This window comes from Myotis daubentonii, chromosome 4 (genome assembly GCF_963259705.1).
Source record: "Myotis daubentonii chromosome 4, mMyoDau2.1, whole genome shotgun sequence".
Taxonomy (NCBI): Eukaryota; Metazoa; Chordata; class Mammalia; order Chiroptera; family Vespertilionidae; genus Myotis; species Myotis daubentonii.
Window position 1 is genome coordinate 36123915 of NC_081843.1, and position 16939 is coordinate 36140853.

The following is a 16939-nucleotide window of genomic DNA, read 5'->3' on the forward strand; positions in this document are numbered from 1 at the left end:
CCATGTCACTAACATCATTGTTTCTGGTGGGAGGCCTGCATAGCATAGGAATCTGGGAAGGCAATGATACTTGAGTTCTGGGAGAAGGACATAGAAAAGGACAAGTCTGTGTTCAAATCCTGGCTCACCATTTACTAACTGCGTGGCCTGAGGAAAAGCACTGTAGCCGTTCTGGTTCTTTGTTTCACGTCTCAAATGAGTACATCCAATACCATATAGGGTTGTTAATGTTTAAATGAGGTAATGCATAACACAATACATGCCAGTTATTATTATAAGGGAAGTAGAGTGGTTAGACTGAGGGGCAGACCTTGGGTTCCAGGCTGCCTACCAGTGTTTGGTAACTTATTGTTTCCAGGCCTGAGGCAGTGAGCTATCTATTATAGTTCGTTTTTTGTGAGAAGGAGAGAAGTTGAAGGTGACATCATTTTTTTCTTAGATGCATGCAGGCAAATCCTACAGGTACTTTTATTTTTGTGGGCAAGGGAACGAGACGAAGAGGGAACTGGAGCAGATGGCTATTTTTCTTCGGTCCTTGGTGGCCTTTGACCCCTGCTGACTTCTGAGTCATCGGTGTCTGGCTGGGATTGTTATGGGAAGTGGTGATCCTTCTGTGCAGCTTACTCTAAGGAGGTCGTCACTCAGTCACACTCCTTAGGTCTTTAACATAGAGTATAGGGTCTCTTCCTGGGGGCTCTCGTGGAGAAGGTGGCTGGGAGGTGCTGTCGGTGAGGGTGAGGTTGAGTTGGAGAGGGTAAGGGAGGCATAGAGGATGCTGTCAACCTGTGAGAGAACAGAGAAAAGGGGTTAGAAGTTGAGGGGGAGCTGACCTCATCTTACATCAGTGATCTCATACCTGAGTGCCCTGCTGATACCACAGTCCCTCTATTCTTTCCACCCCTACTTCTCCAAGCTTCTCTCTAATTCTTTCAGGCTCTAGTCTGAGCTACTTACTTTTGGGTCCGGCTTGGAGTCTCTATGTAGTCCTAGAAAAAAAAAATGTGCCAGGATCAGAGGCATGGCAGCCAAGGTAGAGAAATGGGCAGAGGGCTCAGTAGTGCGGTCATCTGCTAGGTCAGGACCAGGGTCCATGGGAGGGATGGGTGAGGCATGGGAAAGAGGAAAACGCTGAGGGGCACGTGTGTGGGGAGAGAGTGTGTAAGGAAGAAGGAAGGGCCAAGGTGGAGAGTGGGAAGTGATGGTGGTAGAACTGACCTTTATGCCCCATGTTCTCGTGCTTCTCCTCAGTGTTATGGAAGGATCCCCTGCGTGGGAAGGAAAGGGGAATTGTGTCAGAGGCTGGGCAGAAAGGAGTCAAAACCCGCATCAGGCTGGTTCTCTTCGAGGCTCTGCGACCTGCTTGGACCTACTCAGAAGATGTAGGCAATGGTGTGAGGCTCTCAGAAGGAGGCTGCCTGGAAGAGCTTTGAGAGGCAGTTTGTGGTGCAGCCCAGGAGAGGCCCCTGAGTGCACCTGAAGGAGGGCTGTTCTAGGGAACCGCTGTTGTAGGAAGGGGCACAGGAGGAGAAACCAGAGCGGTGAATTCCTGTCCTCTCTGCTGGCACTGCCTCGGTTAAAACTGAGAAGGAAAACCAGCGACGCTCATCTCACAGCCTCGGGGTGGGTGCTCAGGCCTCGGTCCCCAGGAGGAGACACCATCCTGGGATGGGTGAGTAAGGCAGCTGGCAAAAGTCAGGGAGGGAGAGAGGGTGGGCGGGGGTTTAGGGAAGGGAAAGTGTAGAAATGGGAAGAAGGATGGAGAAAAGGAAACTGGTGGGAGGGTGAGGAGGACCAGTGCTCAGGGCAGGAAGGAGATCCCAGCACAGAGGAGAGGAGGCCAGGCTGGGGGCTGAGGGGGGAAGGTGCTCTGAGAAAAGGCAGACGGCAGAGATGATGGAGGCGGATGATTCTGTGGCCACTGTGGGTGCATCACCAGGGGAAAGGCAGATTGGACAATGAGCAAGAAAAAGGAAAAAATGGGGAACAGGAAGATGTGGGAAGGATGATGTTCAAGGTGGAAAGAAAACAGGGTGAACAGAAGGAAAAGCTGAGAAATGGCCATGAAAGGAGGAGAAGGGGGTTACCAAAGAAAGAGAAAAGGGAAGCATTCTGGGAAAGAATTAAAGAAACTGCTGGAACCCCTAGGTCCACCGTTCTTGATTTTTTAAAAACTTTTTGGCTTGTTTGCTTTTTAGTAGCCAGAGTTTCAGGAAATGTAGAGCCTAACCTGTTGGGGACATATAAGGATGTGGATGTTAATGTGAAAGCAGAGGATGAGAGTAGCTGTGAAAGACTCCCTCACACTGTTCTCAAGGACACTTCCTGTTTCCCAAACCAGCACCCCCATTGGAGGGCAAGCACTCACCTGTCTGGGGCTCTTGCTTTCTTTCCACCTTGAACATCATGCTTCCCACATTTAGTCTGCAGACCTGTAGAGGAACCAACAGCATGTCAGTGTGCCTTCCACGAACAGCATCTCTCCTGCCTTTCTGCCTCATCCTACTCTGAGGCCATCCTTGGATAAACCAGGGCAGCAAAGCAGCTCTGCTGAAACCCCTGCTGGAAGGGCCTAGGACTCAGAGTGGCACCAGCTGGCATCCTGAGGCTGCCCACACCTCTCCTGCTTTTGTCCTCAACACCAAGTCAGGAGAGCAGCTCTTCTCTGCACCCTGTGCCCCCTTCACCCTGCCCTCGCTCCCTAACGTTCCCTCTGCTTCCTTCCTCTTTCCTTCAACTCCTTGCAATCCCTCAACCTTCTCCTTCCACTGCTGAGCCTGGCCCACCTCCCCCCCCCCCCCCCCCCCCCCCCCCCCCCGCCAGGCACCATCGCTCCTCCTGCTGTGACAAACCAGCTTCTTATGCTTTCCTTTGAGTGGTGGCTGTTTCTCTCTCCTACCTCTGAACCTCAGGGCTGGGATCTGTGTTTACACTGCAGCCTGTTCCTCTCTTCCACCGAGGACTCTGTTGTTCCTCCCCACCTCCCTGCACTCTCCCCCCCAGCCTCCTTCTCAAGTCTCTCCACAGCATTTCCCAAGCATTTGGCCCCAGTTCACACACATCCTCTCCACCACTGCCCACCTTCCTGTGGGGTCTCATCATCCACAGGGACAATCCTCGCAGACACTGGACTCACCCATCCCCCAACTCCAGTGACCTCCACTCCACTCTGCCATACCCTGGACATTATTTTTTTTAATCACTGGGAATGAAAACTCTGAAATATTAAATGCTAGTATTATTTTTATGCTGTAGCTCTTTTTCCTCCCAGCTCTCTTTTGTCATCATCCCCTCCCCGTACACCTGTGCTTTGACCTCCCTGAACTCTTGTCCCCTGATAATCCACTTTCTTTCAGGTTATCCAGGCTGACTCAGAGTCCTCCACTCTCCATTTGTGCCCTTTCACCAGCTTCTTTTTTTTTTTTTTTTTTTTTTAAATATATATTTTATTGATTTTTTACAGAGAGGAAGGGAGAGAGATAGAGAGTTAGAAACATCGATGAGAGAGAAACATCGATCAGCTGCCTCCTGCACATCTCCTACTGGGGATGTGCCCACAACCAAGGTACATGCCCTTGACCGGAATCGAACCTGGGACCTTTCAGTCCGCAGGCCGACGCTCTATCCACTGAGCCAAACCGGTTCCGGCCTTTCACCAGCTTCTTAACCTCCTGAGTTCCCCTGTCCTGCCACACTGAGCTGACAAATCGCCAATCCTTCATGTGTCTATTGCACGGAATGCTGCTTGCTTACCCAATATCCATTCACCACCTCTTACTCAGTTACAGAAAATTGATTTTATTTGGAGTGGCAGTGTGCTCCCCTATGGATAGACGTGGGACATATTATATTCTGGCCAGTAAGTTATAAGGGGAAATATGGGTAGGACTTCCAAGAAGGCTTCTGGACTATATCACATTTTTTCTTCATCTCTGACCCTTATCCTTACTGTCAGGAGAACAGATAACTGGGGTATAGTCTTTTGTAGTTTCCGTCTTCCTTCTGTTTCCCATTTAGATTCAGAAATAATGGCTGGAATCTTTGCAGCCACCTTGGACCATGAGGCAGCCCTCAGGGTAGAATCCTGTATCCAGGACAGTTAGCAGAAAGGTAGGAACCTGAGTGCCTAAGGACTGATTTCCTGTGCTGTCTGCTTCCAGTTCCATTCATTCATTCATTCATTCATTTATTTAATATGTTTTTATTTATTTCATAGAGAGAGGGACAGGGAGAGATAGAAACATTAGTGATGAGAGAGAATCATTGATTGGCTGCCTTCTGCACGCACCCCACTGGGGACCGAGCCCACAATCTGGGCATGTGCCCTGACTGGGGATGTGCCAATGACCTCCTGGGTCATAGGTCCAGATTCTGGAAAAGGTTAAGAGGGAGCCACGCCAGCTGGGATTTTTTTATATGAGAGAGAAAAAAATCTCTCGTATCTAAACCACGGCTACTTGTGGTCTCTGGAGCTAGCAGGTGAACACAACTCCTAACCAATGTGTCTTAAAGGTTTCTAAGCTGCCTGGCTGAATACTGGTGGGGAAAAACACAAGCATGTGCAATGATGCTTTCACAGATTTATGGCTTCATGCCTAATCAAATCCTTAAATACTATCTTCCATTTCCTCAGTGACTATATTACATTTTCTCTTCATCTCTGACCTTCATCCTCACTCTCAGGAGTAGCCACTGTGGTATTTTCCTTGCTGAATGAAAAAAAATCCCTATTTTTATGCAGTTGAATTTATCAATATTTTTGTTTATTACTTTTTGACTTTGTATCATACTTAGGGAGGTCATCTCCACTCCATGCTTCCAGCACTATGTATTGAATTACTCAGTTTTCCCCATTGATTACCTTTTAATTTACTAAATTCTTGCATATATTTGAGTCTATTTTTATCCTGCCTATATTTTGAGTTTTTCATTTTCTTCCATTACTTTTTTATTTTATTTTATTTTATTTTCTTTTTTTTATTGCTTAAAGTATTACAAAGGGTATTACATATGTATCCATTTTATCCCCCCGCCCTAGACAGTCCCCTAGCCTCCCCTACCCCCCAGTGTCTTATGTCCATTGGTTATGCTTATATGCATGCATACAAGTCCTTTGGTTGATCTCTTACCCCCCTACCTCCTGCCCCCCATTCTTCCATTACTTTATCTTTTATCTGTTTGTTTATTATGTGCTAGTATTGCAGCTACTCTAAATGCATTATGCTTAATTGTCATGACAATCCTGGGGTAATTACTAATATTATCCCCATTTTACTGATGAGTAAGTTGAAGTACAGAGTAATAGTACCACTGTGACAGAGTTGACCCAGCCAGGATTGATTGCAGGCAGTCAGATTTTATGCTCTTTAGCTTTGTGCTTTAATATCTAAGAGGGCAGCCTGGCCAGTGTGGGTCAGTGGTCGACCTATGAACCAGGAGGCCATGGTTCAATTCCTGGTAAGGGTTGTGAGCTCCATCCCCAGCGTGGGGTGTGCAGGAGGCAGCCAATCAATGATTCTTTCATCATTGATGCTTCTCTCTCCCTCTCCATTCCTCTCTGAAATAAATAAAAATATAATAGAATAACTAAGAGGGGAAATCTTGTTGCAAATTTTTAAAATGTAATTTAAAATCAATTTTGGATGCTGTTGGGGCATAAATAATTAATGCCTCAACCCTGCCCTCTCTTTGAGCTATAAGTGCAAACATCCAAATTTCTGATGGACATCTCTACTCACCTGCCCATACAGGCATCTCAAATATAACATATCCCAAATTAGAGGAATCATTTTTCTCCCCCAAATCAGGCTTTTGACTTGCTATAGTCCCTAATTCACTTGGTGGTTTCATTACAGCCTCACTCACCCAAGTTGCAAACATGGGACTTCTTCCTGCTCCCTTGCTGCTACATCAATCTAATCATCAAGTCTTACTGGCTCCCTCTTAACCTTTTCCAGAATCTGACTCTCTCCACAGACCTATGTATCTGCAAGGTGAAGTGTGTAGTTGCCTCTTGGCTGCTTCATGTTGCTTCTGGAATTTTGGATGTGATTTATGAGGTCTTCTTTTCCATAGCACTGAGCTGTACACTTAAATATGGTTAAAATGGAAAATTTTATAGTGTGTGTCTTTTGCCACAATAAATTTTTTGTTGCCTCCTCCATAGCACTGAGCTACTTTCAGTTCCCAGAATGGTTTCCTGTGCTTGGAAGAACAGTGATCTCTATACCACCCTCACCGCTTCCCCGGCTAATTCTTTTTTATTCTTTGAGACTTTTTTGCAGATGTTGCTTCTGGAAAGTCCTCCCTGGTTCCTCTCCTTCCTCCCAATCTACCATAGTTCTTTCCAAGTGAGGCAATTAGCCTTTGAAGTACCTCCTGCTCTCTCTGAGTTCCTTGAAAGCAAGGAACTGCATGGCTGAATACTGGTTGGGAAAAACACAAGCATGTGCAATGATGCTTTGTGCATGAGTAGGGTCCCTAGGCCTGGTGGGCGATCAGGGCTGATCAGGGCCTTCCGGCTACCAGCCAGGGCCTTCCTTCATTCTGCGCCACACCCTGATGGTCAGTGCACGTCATAGTGAGTGATAGAACTCCCAAGGGGACACTTTGCATATTAGCCTTTTATATATATATACTAGGGGCCCGGTGCACGAAATTCGTGCACTGGGTGGCGGGGAGGGGGGAGTGTCCCTCAGCCCAGCCTGCCCCCTCTCACATACTGGCAGCCCTCAGGCGTTGACCCCCATCACCCTCCAATCACAGGATCAGCCCCTTGCCCAGGCCTGACGCCTCTGGCCTAGGCGTCCGGCCCGGGCAGCAGGTACCTGCAGTGGCAGCGGGGGGTGCCGCGATGGGCAGGCTCCGCCCCTGCCCCTGCAGGACGCCTCTGGCTGAGGTGTCCGGCTCGGGCAGCGGGGACCCACAGCTGCAGCAGCCCCACGATCGTGGGCTTCGCTTTAGGCCCAGGCAAGGGACCCCTAGCTCCTGGGACTGCCAGCTTCGACCGTGCCCCGCTCCCATCGCTGGCTCCACCCCTACTTCCTGCTATCACTGGCCAGGGCAGAAAAGGCACCTGATTCTCAGATCATGGCTGGGAGGCAGGGCAAAGGCGGCCCCAGGGCCGCCTTTGCCCTGCCCCCCAGCTCTTAGCTCCCCCCTGGGTTTCCGATCACTGTCAGTGGCAGGGGGCTTCTTCCTGCTTTCCCTTCCGCCTCCCTGCATTGTGCCTACATATGCAAATTAACCGCCATCTTGTTGGCAGTTAACCGCCATCTTGTTGGCAGTTAACTGCCAATCTTAGTTGGCAGTTAATTTGCATATAGCCCTGATTAGCCAATGAAAAGGGTATCGTCGTACGCCAATTACCATTTTTCTCTTTTATTAGTGTTGATACTAGAGGCCCGGTGCACAAAGATTTGTGCACTCGGGGGGTGGGGGGGGGGGTCCCTCAGCCCGGCCTGTACCCTCTCGTAGTCTGGGACCCCTCGGGAGATAACGACCTGCTGGCTTAGGCCTGCTCCCGGGTGGCAGAGGGCAGGCCCAATCCCTAGGTGCAGCCCCTGGTCGGGCTCAGAGCAGGGCCGATTGGGGAGTTGGGGCGCCACCCCCTGTCATGCACAGAGCAGGGCGGATTGGGAGGTTGTGATGCCACCCTCAGTCACGCTCAGGGTAGGGCCGTTGGGGGGTTGGGACACGGCCCCTTGTCACACTCAAGGCAGGGTCGATGGGGAGGTTGTGGCGCCACCCCCTGTCACGCACAGAGCAGGGTCAATCAGGGGGTTGGGGCACTACCCCCTGTCACACACAGAGCAGGGCCCATCAGGGGTGTTGGGGCTCTGTACCCTGTCACACACAGAGCAGGGTCAATCAGGGGGTTGGGGAGCTCTGCCCTGTCACTTACAGAGTAGGGCCAATAGGGGAGTTGGGGCACCGCCCCCTGTCACACACAGAGCAGGGCGGATCAGGGGGTTGGGGCGCCGCCTTCTATCACCCACAGAGCAGGGCCGATCAGGGGGTTGGGGCACCGCCACTCTCACACTCAGGGCAGGGCCGATGGGGAGGTTATGGCTCTACCCAATCACACACAGAGCCGCAGGGCGATCAGGGGGTTTGGGCGCTGCCCCCTGTCACACTGATCCCGGTGCTGGGAGGCATATTACCCTTTTACTATATAGGATAGAGGCCTGGTGCATGGGTGGGGCTGGCTGGTTTGCCCTGAAGGGTGTCCTGGATCAGGGTGGGGGTCCCCACTGGGGTGCCTGGCCAGCCTGGGTGAGGGGATGATGGCTGTTTGCAGCTGGTCACACACCCTTCAGGGATCGGGCCTAAACAGGCAGTCAGACATACCTCTTGCAATGCAGGACCACTGGCTCCTAACCACTCACCTGCCTGCCTGCCTAATGCCCCCAACTGCCCTCCCCTGCCGGCCTGATCATCCCTAACTCCTTGCCAGCCTGATCTTGCCCCTAATTGCTCTCCCCTGCCAGCCTGATCACCCCTAACTGCCTCTGCCTTGGCCCCCACCACCATGGCTTTATCCGGAAGGAAGTCAGATGTCGGAAGATGTCTGGTCGACCTGATCTAATTAGCATATTACCCTTTTATTAGTATAAATTATTAGTATAGATAGATTATATAGGACTAGTAGTCCTTCACACAAATCCAAGCGCCAGTAGGTCACTGCTGCCCTCCTGTAGCTCTCCACCCGCTGCCCTGCCTTCCTGTAGCTCTCTGCCTGCTGCCCTGCCCTCCTGTAGCTCCCCCCGCCCCCCTTCATAGCTTGTTGCCCTGCCCTCTCCTGTAGCTCTCCACCTCCTGCTTGCTTGCTGCCCTTCCCCATCCTGTAACTCTCTGCCACCCACTTGTAGCCAGTAGGTCACTGCTGCCCTCCTGTAGCTCCCCCACCCTCCCCTGCCCCCTCCTATAGCTCTCTGCAGCCCTCTTGTACCTCACTGGCCCACCCTCCTGCTGATCCGTGATCGTGCTTGGTCGTTATGCCTCAGGGTGTAACGGCTAATTAGCATATTCCTCTCTTATTATATAGGATAGGATTGTTTAAAAGGTGGGGGGAGCCTTTTTCAGCAGGAGGAGATGCTCTTGGCAGACAAAAATACATAACCCCTATATCTGGACTGATAGCCAGCCATATGCGCTATACTGCCAAACCGGTTATTTAAAAAGTGAACCGCTTTCTTACACCTTACACCAAACAGCTGTTGCCCTTAAAACCCCTCCTCAACCCCCACCTTAGGTTCTGTCTTCACAGTTCACCCAGATTAAGTTCTGATTGGTTGGTTTCTATGCCAGTCAGCGTCAAAAGCTCTGCCTCCTAGGAAGCCATTGGCTCCTCTGGGAAATCCAGAATGGCCCCGCTTTCACCTTGGCGCCAGCCCTTCAGTCACGCTCCCAGTCCACTACCGGGTGTATCTCTGGCTGCTCTGAGAAGCAGCAACTCAGGTCTGTGCTGGTGGCAATTTTGAATTCTCATCCCTGACCTAACCTTCTTACAGTGCGAGCTGCATGAAGGCAAGCATTTGTCTTGTACATTCGTACATTCTTAGTTCACTCATAGACTTTACCTGTGTCTATGCATCCATGCTAGCACCGCATGGTGACTGGTTGGACAGTCGTTTCAGTCATCATGGTCACTGCCTTTATATATATATATATAGATAGATTACTCCAATTACAAGCCAGGCCCTGGAAAAGGTGCACCCACTAATGTTTGCTGAGCTGAGCCAACTTTCTGTCCCATCTGCTCTCTCCTTACTTTTCTCAGGGCAGATCCTCCCCTCCCCATGAACCAAAAGGTGAGGACTAATGATAAATTATTAAGTCAAGAACCAAGACCTGGAAAAATGATCAGATTTGTGGAGAGGGGTTTGTCTGCAGTGGTGATTGCTCACAGACACCACTTGAGGAGAATGTTAATACCACTTGAAGTCCAGACCTCACCCCAGTAAGATTTTGCAATTTTAACAGGCTCCTGTGTTCATTCTGATGCAGGTGGATTCAGAGAAACATCTGGTTGGGAAGATTGGAGAGTGGGGTCTGTGACCACTTACCTCTGCTTCTCCTACACCTGAGGTAGACTACCAATCCCAAAATTGTGATTATGAGCACGGCACCCGCCAGTGCCACTCCAACTATCGCTCCTGGAGTCAGGGGCCTAGACCCTGATGTCCATTTGTCCCCCAAGACACCGAGGCCATCTGTGGTGGTGGTGGTGCTGGTGGTGCTGGTGGTGCTGGTGGTGCTGGTGTTGCTGGTGGGATCCTTGGTGGTTTTCTCGGTGGCTGAGAAGACATGAGAAACAAGCAAATTCTTCCTTAGGGGACTGGAAGTATCTGGGTGAAACTGTCACATCCTGTTCCCTAGTTTGGGGAACACTGGGGGTGGGGAGCAACCCTCTGAAGCTCTCACAACAGGGGAGGAGTAACAAGGTGAAATGCTGAAGGCTTATCACATACATCATTCAGTTCAAATCCTGAATCTACCACTGATCAGTGGTGTGACCTCAGAACCTCATTTCATCACCTACAAATAGAGATAACTAGATCACAGGATTTAAAAAAAAATTTATTGTGGCAAAAGACACTATAAAATTTACCATTTTAACCATATTTTAAAAAATATTTTTTATTGATTTTACAGAGAGGAAGGGAGAGGGATAGAGAGTTAGAAACATCGATCAGCTGCCTCCTGCATGCCCCCTACTGGGAATCGAGCCCACAACCAAGATACATTCCCTTGACTGAAATCGAACCTGGGACCTTTCAGTCCACAGGCCGACGCTCTATCCACTGAGCCAAACTGGTTATGGCACCATTTTAACCATATTTAAGTGTACAGTTCAGTGGCAGTAAGTACATTCACATTGTTGTGCAGCTCTCACCATCAGCCATCTCCAGATCTTTGTCATCTTCCCAAACTGAAAATCTGTCCCCATTAAACAACTTCTCATTACCCTCACCCCAGCCCTGGTACCCACCATTCTACTGTCTGCGTCTATGAATTTGACTACTCTAGATGCCTCATATAAGTAGAATCGAAGAGTATTGTCTTCTGCAGGATTGTTTTAATAAGTGAGAAAACATCTGTAGAACACTAGTATATACTAGAAATATGTTTTTAAAGTTACATTAATATATATTGAACTTTAGTTTCTACAAACAGATTGTACCTTTGTAGATGTTTAATGTACCATCAAAAAACTGATATAGTACTAAGCCACAGAAAAAATCTAACTCTAATAAAATCTTTAGGTTAGCATGGATCAAACTCTCTGGCTACTCTTGCTAGAAATTAACACAGGAGATACAGAGAAGGTGCAGGAAGAATAAAACCAAGTCTGTTTGTGTAATTCAGATTGTGAGCCACTTTATAAATTATCTAAAACCAGCTCTGTGGCCAAGACAGGGCAGTGGATTTACCCAGGCTGGGAGGAGTGATTCATCACTGAAGTAGTTAGAGCTGCCAGCACAAGTGATTATAAAAAGTAAATTGAGCCCAGCCGGGTGTGACTCGGTGGTTAGCATCAACCCAGGAACCAAGAGGTCACCAGTTCAGTTCCCGGTCCAGGCATATGCCCGGGTTGCGGGCTCGATCCCAGTGTGGGGCATGCAGGAGGCAGCCAATCAATGATTCTCTTTCATCATTGATGTTTCTATCCCTCTCTCCCTTCCTCTCTGAAATCAATAAAAATATCTACACTAATAAAAGAGAAACATGGCAATTGGCATATGACTGCTACCCTTTTCATTGGCTAATCAGCGAGATATGCAAATTAATTGTCAGCCAAGATGGCGGCCCGCAGCCAGGCAGCTTGAAACTAGCATGAGGCTTGCTTGCCTCAGTGATGGAGGATCGTTGGAGGAAACCAATGTTCCCCGCCTGCGGCTGCAGGCCTCTGAGCGGGCAGTTTAAGAAACATTGTAACAAATACCCAAATACCGCCGGACTTCAGCCAGCAGATTCGCAACATTGTAAGCAAAGGCCAGAAACCTACTTTCAGCCGCGGAGGCCTAAGAGCTGGAGCCAAGCCTCAAGCTAAAGCTGGCCCAGAATAAAAAAAGAAAAAAGAAAAAAAGGAGCGGTTGGGAACTTCAGTCACTCCCAACCTGAAAACAGCCCTCAGCCCCTCACCCAGACTGGCCAGGCATCCCAGTGGGGACCCCCACCCTGATCCAGGACACCCTTCAGGGCAAACCAGCCGGCCCCACCCATGCACCAGGCCTCTACCCTATATAGTAAAAGGGTAATATGCCTCCTGGCACCGGGATCAACATGACAGGGGGCAGCGCCCAAACCCCCTGATCGCCCTGCGGCTCTGTGTGTGACAGGGGGCAGGGTCCCAACCCCCTGAGCAGCCCTGCTCTGTGCCTGATAGGGGGGAGCTCCCCAACCCCCCCCCCCCCGACGGGCCCTGCTCTGTGTGTGACGGGGTAGAGCCATAACCTCCCCATCGGCCCTGCCCTGAGTGTGAGAGTGGCGGTGCCCCAACCCCCTGATAGGCCCTGCTCTGTGGGTGATAGAGGGCAGTGCCCCAACCCCCTGATCCGCCCTGCTCTGTGTGTGACAGGGGGCGGTGCCCCAACTCCCCTATTGGCCCTACTCTGTGCGTGACAGGGGCAGCGCCCCAACCCCCTGATTGGCCCTGCTCTGTGAGTGACAGGGGGCAGTGCCCCAACCCCCTGATTGGTCCTGCTCTGTGCGTGACAGGGGGTGGTGCCGCAACCTCCCCATCGACCCTGCCTTGAGTGTGACAGGGGACGGTGCCCCAACCCCCCAATTGGCCCTACCCTGAGTGTGACTGAAGGTGGCATCACAACCTCCCAATCTGCCCTGCTCTGTGCATGACAGGGGGCGGCGCCCCAACTCCCCAATCGGCCCTGCTCTGAGCCCGACCAGGGGCTGCACCTAGGGATTGGGCCTGCCCTCTGCCACCCGGGAGCAGGCCTAAGCCAGCAGGTCGTTATCTCCCGAGGGGTCCCAGACTGCGAGAGGGCACAGGCCGGGCTGAGGGACCCCCCCCCCCCCAGTGCACAAATTTTTGTGCACTGGGCCTCTAGTATGTATATAAAAAAAAGTAAATCGGCTTACCATGTACCCCTTTATGCTGGGGCCTGGGAGAGAGCCCCTCCCCCACTAACCTGGAGACAGATTAGCGACACCTTCCCACCTTCAAGTTCCCCCGTCCCAGTGAGTAATATAGGAAGATCTGTTAATACAGCACACCCCATAGTAGGTTAAAATAGGTCAAGACAACAAGATGACCAAGTCAGTAGGTGATCAAGATGATCAAGACCGAGTGGCTAATGGTTAAGAGAGGAGGCTCTGGGGTTAAACTGGGTTCAAATTCCACCTGCACCATGAAGGTGACTTTGTGTAGGTGTAAGCCTCAGTTTCCCCATCTGGAACAGGAAGGTGATAGTGGTTCCTACTATGATTTCGGGGTCGTGGTGCAGGGTAACTAGGGCGATGCATGCCAAAGTGTTCAGTTGGGACAAGGGCACATAGCTGGGAGCTGCCTTGTTGCTGAGGCAGAGGGGCCTCTGACGACCAGGGCAGAGAGAGAAGGGGCCAACACAGGGCTTTGTGTGGTGGGAGTGAGGACTTAGGGGGGTTGCTGTGAGAAACAAAAAGGGTTCAGAGGATGAAGATGGGAAGAAGAGATGGGGAAGGAGAGAAAAGAGATGGAACTGGGGAGGGAGCATTGAGGGCCATGTTCTGGGGAGCAGAGTGAGAAAAGAAAGCAGAGAAATTGGGACAACAGGTGCTGGGGTGTTACCAGGGGTGGAGGGAGGGGTGGGAATTCCTATGGGGTCCCTCCTGTGTGTGCCAGGCTGAGCTCATGGCTGTGGGGGGACACAGACGTGGGGCTAGCTGGGGCTCCACCTGCAGACACAGGACAAAGGAAAGCCAGGCCACATCCTGTAAAAGTCAAGTCCGCCTGGAGGACATGGGGTGAAGGCAGGAGGCCGGGCTGGAGCCCCAACGTGGAGCAAGAAGGCGGATAACCGGGGAGCCTGGACGGTCTGAAGCCTGGGGATGGGGTGGGGCTGGATCTACGGGGCAGTGAGGGAGGGGCAAGGAAGGCAGCCCACGTTGGGGGAGATCACGGTGAAAAAGGTAGAGCTGGCAGAGGCTGGGAAGCAGCCAGGGGCAGGGAGAGGCGTTTGAGAGAAAGGTCAGGAAGAGAGGCGCCTGGACCGGTCCTGGGGGACGAGGGCACCGTGGCCGGGGCAGCGGGACTCACCTCTGGTGATGGTGAGTTTGGTCCCTGGGATGGACTGCCACACCTTCTCGCCTTTGTTCCGTGTGGTCAACCGGACTCGGCAGAAGTAGCTACATTCATCCTCTCTCCGCAGGTTGGAGATCCGGAGGGAGCCGCTCCTCTGGCCCTTTGCCCAGTTCAGGGAGAGGCGGTTTTTAAAATCCTTATGGATGAACGGTGAGGTGGTGAACGGCGGGGTTGTGTTGTAGATGAACTCTCCATGGAAGTCTTTCCATCTCCAGGATATACGCACGTTGGGGTCGCTGGCTAACTCCCAGGGGTAACAGAAGGAGAAGGGGATGTCGATGGAGCCACCCTCAGGGGCTGAGAGGTGCTCTGGTTGGTGGACTTCATAATTAAGGTTTGAAGTGCATTTTGCTGAGCCACCTGGAGGAGGGAGGGAGAGGGAGGGACTTTGAAGCCACTTGGAGGGAGCGAGAAGATAACCCCGGACCATCTGGCACCCTCACCTACGGGCGGAAGTGTGGCAGAGAATAGGACTGGCCCTCTGGCTGGGCGCCCCCTCTCCAGGGCGGGTAGAAAGGCGGGTGAGGGATGTGGGGGACCCAGCACTGTGGGACCAGCCCAGCCCACTGCTGTGGCAGGTGGGAAGCCTGGCTGGCCACAGCCCCTCCCTGGGGCTCCCCTGGGGCCCTGGTCAGAGCCAGGGGGTCCTGGCCACTCACCAGCCCGCAGAGCTGCTGGCGGCAGCAGGGGCAGCAGCAGGAGCAGCAGCAGGGGCAGACCCATGGCCTCGCTCTCCGCTCTCCTCGGGAGGATGAGAAAACAAGCAGCGCCTCTAGGCCAGAGGGGAGGCTGTGTGGAGGGGCTGCCTCAGGCTAATCTGACCACCGGAGAGGCAGGACCAGGCTCCTTCCGAGGACTGGGAGGTGGGAGCCCTCCCCAAACATGCCTGCCCAGGATGGGCCGCACTTCCGTTTACAATCTGGCTTCTTCTTTTCTGATATTGCCAAAGAGCTTCCCCTGTGGTCAGTGACCAAGAGCCATGATATCGGCCCCCCAGTCCCCACCTTCATGCTGATGGGTGTGGTCCTGACCAGGGCTGCCTGGGGCCTCTCCCCTCCCACCTCAACGCCCTGTCTCTGCCAGGGACTTTCCCATCTCCTTAGGGGTCAGTCCCGTCTCTGTCTCTCACCCGCTCTCCTTTTCTCTGCTTCTCTGAGTGCCTCTCAGCCTCTGTTTCTCTCATTGCAGGGGAAGGGGCAGCAGCAGGACCAGCTCAGGCTCTTTCAAGAGAGGGAAGGCAGCCAGGAGTCTCTGTCCAGCTACAGCCCCTGGAAAAGGAGGCGGGAGGCGCTGGTGGAGATGCCCCCAGCCCCAGCCCCAGCCCCACCCAGCTGCATCCAGCTGGCTCTTGGCCCCTCGCCCTCCCCTGTAGTTCACAGGCAGAAACAAGACCCACAGGCCCATTCTGTTCCCTCTGCACCTCCCCCGCGCTGGGATAAGAGGTGAGTGTGGTCTGACCCTTCCATCTCCCCAGAGAGTGGCTTTCTGGAGGCCATGCCTTTACCCACAGAATTCAAGTGTGGATCTGCAGGGCCCTCTGTTCTCACCCTTCGCTTATGAGACAACCAAGGCTCGGAGAGGGTGTGCCCAAGTCCGTGACTCTCAAGTGATGGGTCCAGGACTGGAACTCCACTCTTGCTGAAGCCACAGAGCCTTCTGGATGCTTCCACCTGGCTGCACCACAGAGTCTCCAGGCCTCAGCACCAGAGTGCAGAGCTCTGGGCTGAGCCGCAGGAGGCTGTATTTTTATAACGCTCCTTAGATGGTCCCATCCACCGCGGTGGGAGCCCTGGCTAATCCAGAGTCTTCCCTGGACAGAGGGGCTTAAGGCTCAGAGCAGTAATGGGTCACCCCAGGGACAGTCCCTGGGACCATCCCTACTGGAGGGCACTGCCCGCCTGTGACGTGGTGAACGGGGTGAGAGGTCGGGAACTGGGACCTTTGGTGACTCGCAGGAGGCTCTGCCCATTGCCTCCCCGAATGAGGTTCCCATCAACTTACTGAGTAGACTGTGGGAGTGGGTGGGCATGATTTCATCAGAGGAAGTGGCCTTTGCCTTCTGGAGATGGAAGCAGCAGACCAACTTCCTTTTCAATCCGTTTCTTCCCCAATCCTAACAGGTTTCTTCTCCATTTCTCCCACAGCCAGCCAGGCAGCCCCCGCCGCTCTCTGTGTCTGCTTTTCACACCCTTCCTGCTAGGCCTGAGAAGAGAAGTTTCAAATTTTTATGGAAGTCTCTTATCTGACTCAGCCACAAAACATCCATTGCCTCATTTCAGCTTTACAACATTCTGTGGTGGGTGTATTATAATCTCCATTTTACAGTTGAGAAGGGAAGTTGAGGCCCAGAGCTTAATGTCATCCAGTCCTCTGGGCTGTGAAAGACGCTTGGGTGGCCTGGCCAGCGTGGCTCAGTGGTTGAGCGTTGACCTATGAACCAGGAGGTTTCGGTTTGATTCCCAGTCAGGGCACATGCCTAGGTTGCTGGCTCAATCCCCAGTGTGGGGCATGCAGGAGGCAGCCGATCAATGATTCTCTGTCATCATTGATGTTTCTATCTCTCTCTCCCTCTCCTTTTCTCTCTGAATTCAATAAAAATGTATTTTAAAAAAATAAAATCTCAATTTAAAAATTGAG

At 52.0% G+C, this 16939-nt stretch overlaps 1 protein-coding gene across 3 annotated transcripts; it reads right to left on the reverse strand.

Annotated features, from left to right (window-relative positions):
• Window positions 1-92: 92 nt before the first annotated feature.
• On the reverse strand, window positions 93-16469 carry LOC132233274 (paired immunoglobulin-like type 2 receptor alpha). Of its 3 annotated transcripts, none has more exons than XM_059693667.1 (7): window positions 16304-16469; window positions 14258-14662; window positions 10065-10295; window positions 2366-2429; window positions 1216-1265; window positions 955-986; window positions 93-783 (listed from the first exon to the last, which is right to left on the reverse strand). In XM_059693667.1, exons 1-7 carry the CDS (start codon window positions 16329-16331, stop codon window positions 655-657), a joined length of 939 nt encoding a protein of 312 aa, XP_059549650.1. In that variant the 5' UTR covers window positions 16332-16469; the 3' UTR covers window positions 93-654. The 3 variants fall into 3 exon arrangements, with proteins under 3 accessions (XP_059549650.1, XP_059549649.1, XP_059549651.1); XM_059693666.1 differs by lacking the exon at window positions 16304-16469 and adding an exon at window positions 14962-15215; XM_059693668.1 differs by lacking the exons at window positions 955-986; window positions 16304-16469 and adding an exon at window positions 14962-15224 and having other exon boundaries at window positions 661-783.
• Between the last annotated feature and the right edge of the window lie 470 nt (window positions 16470-16939).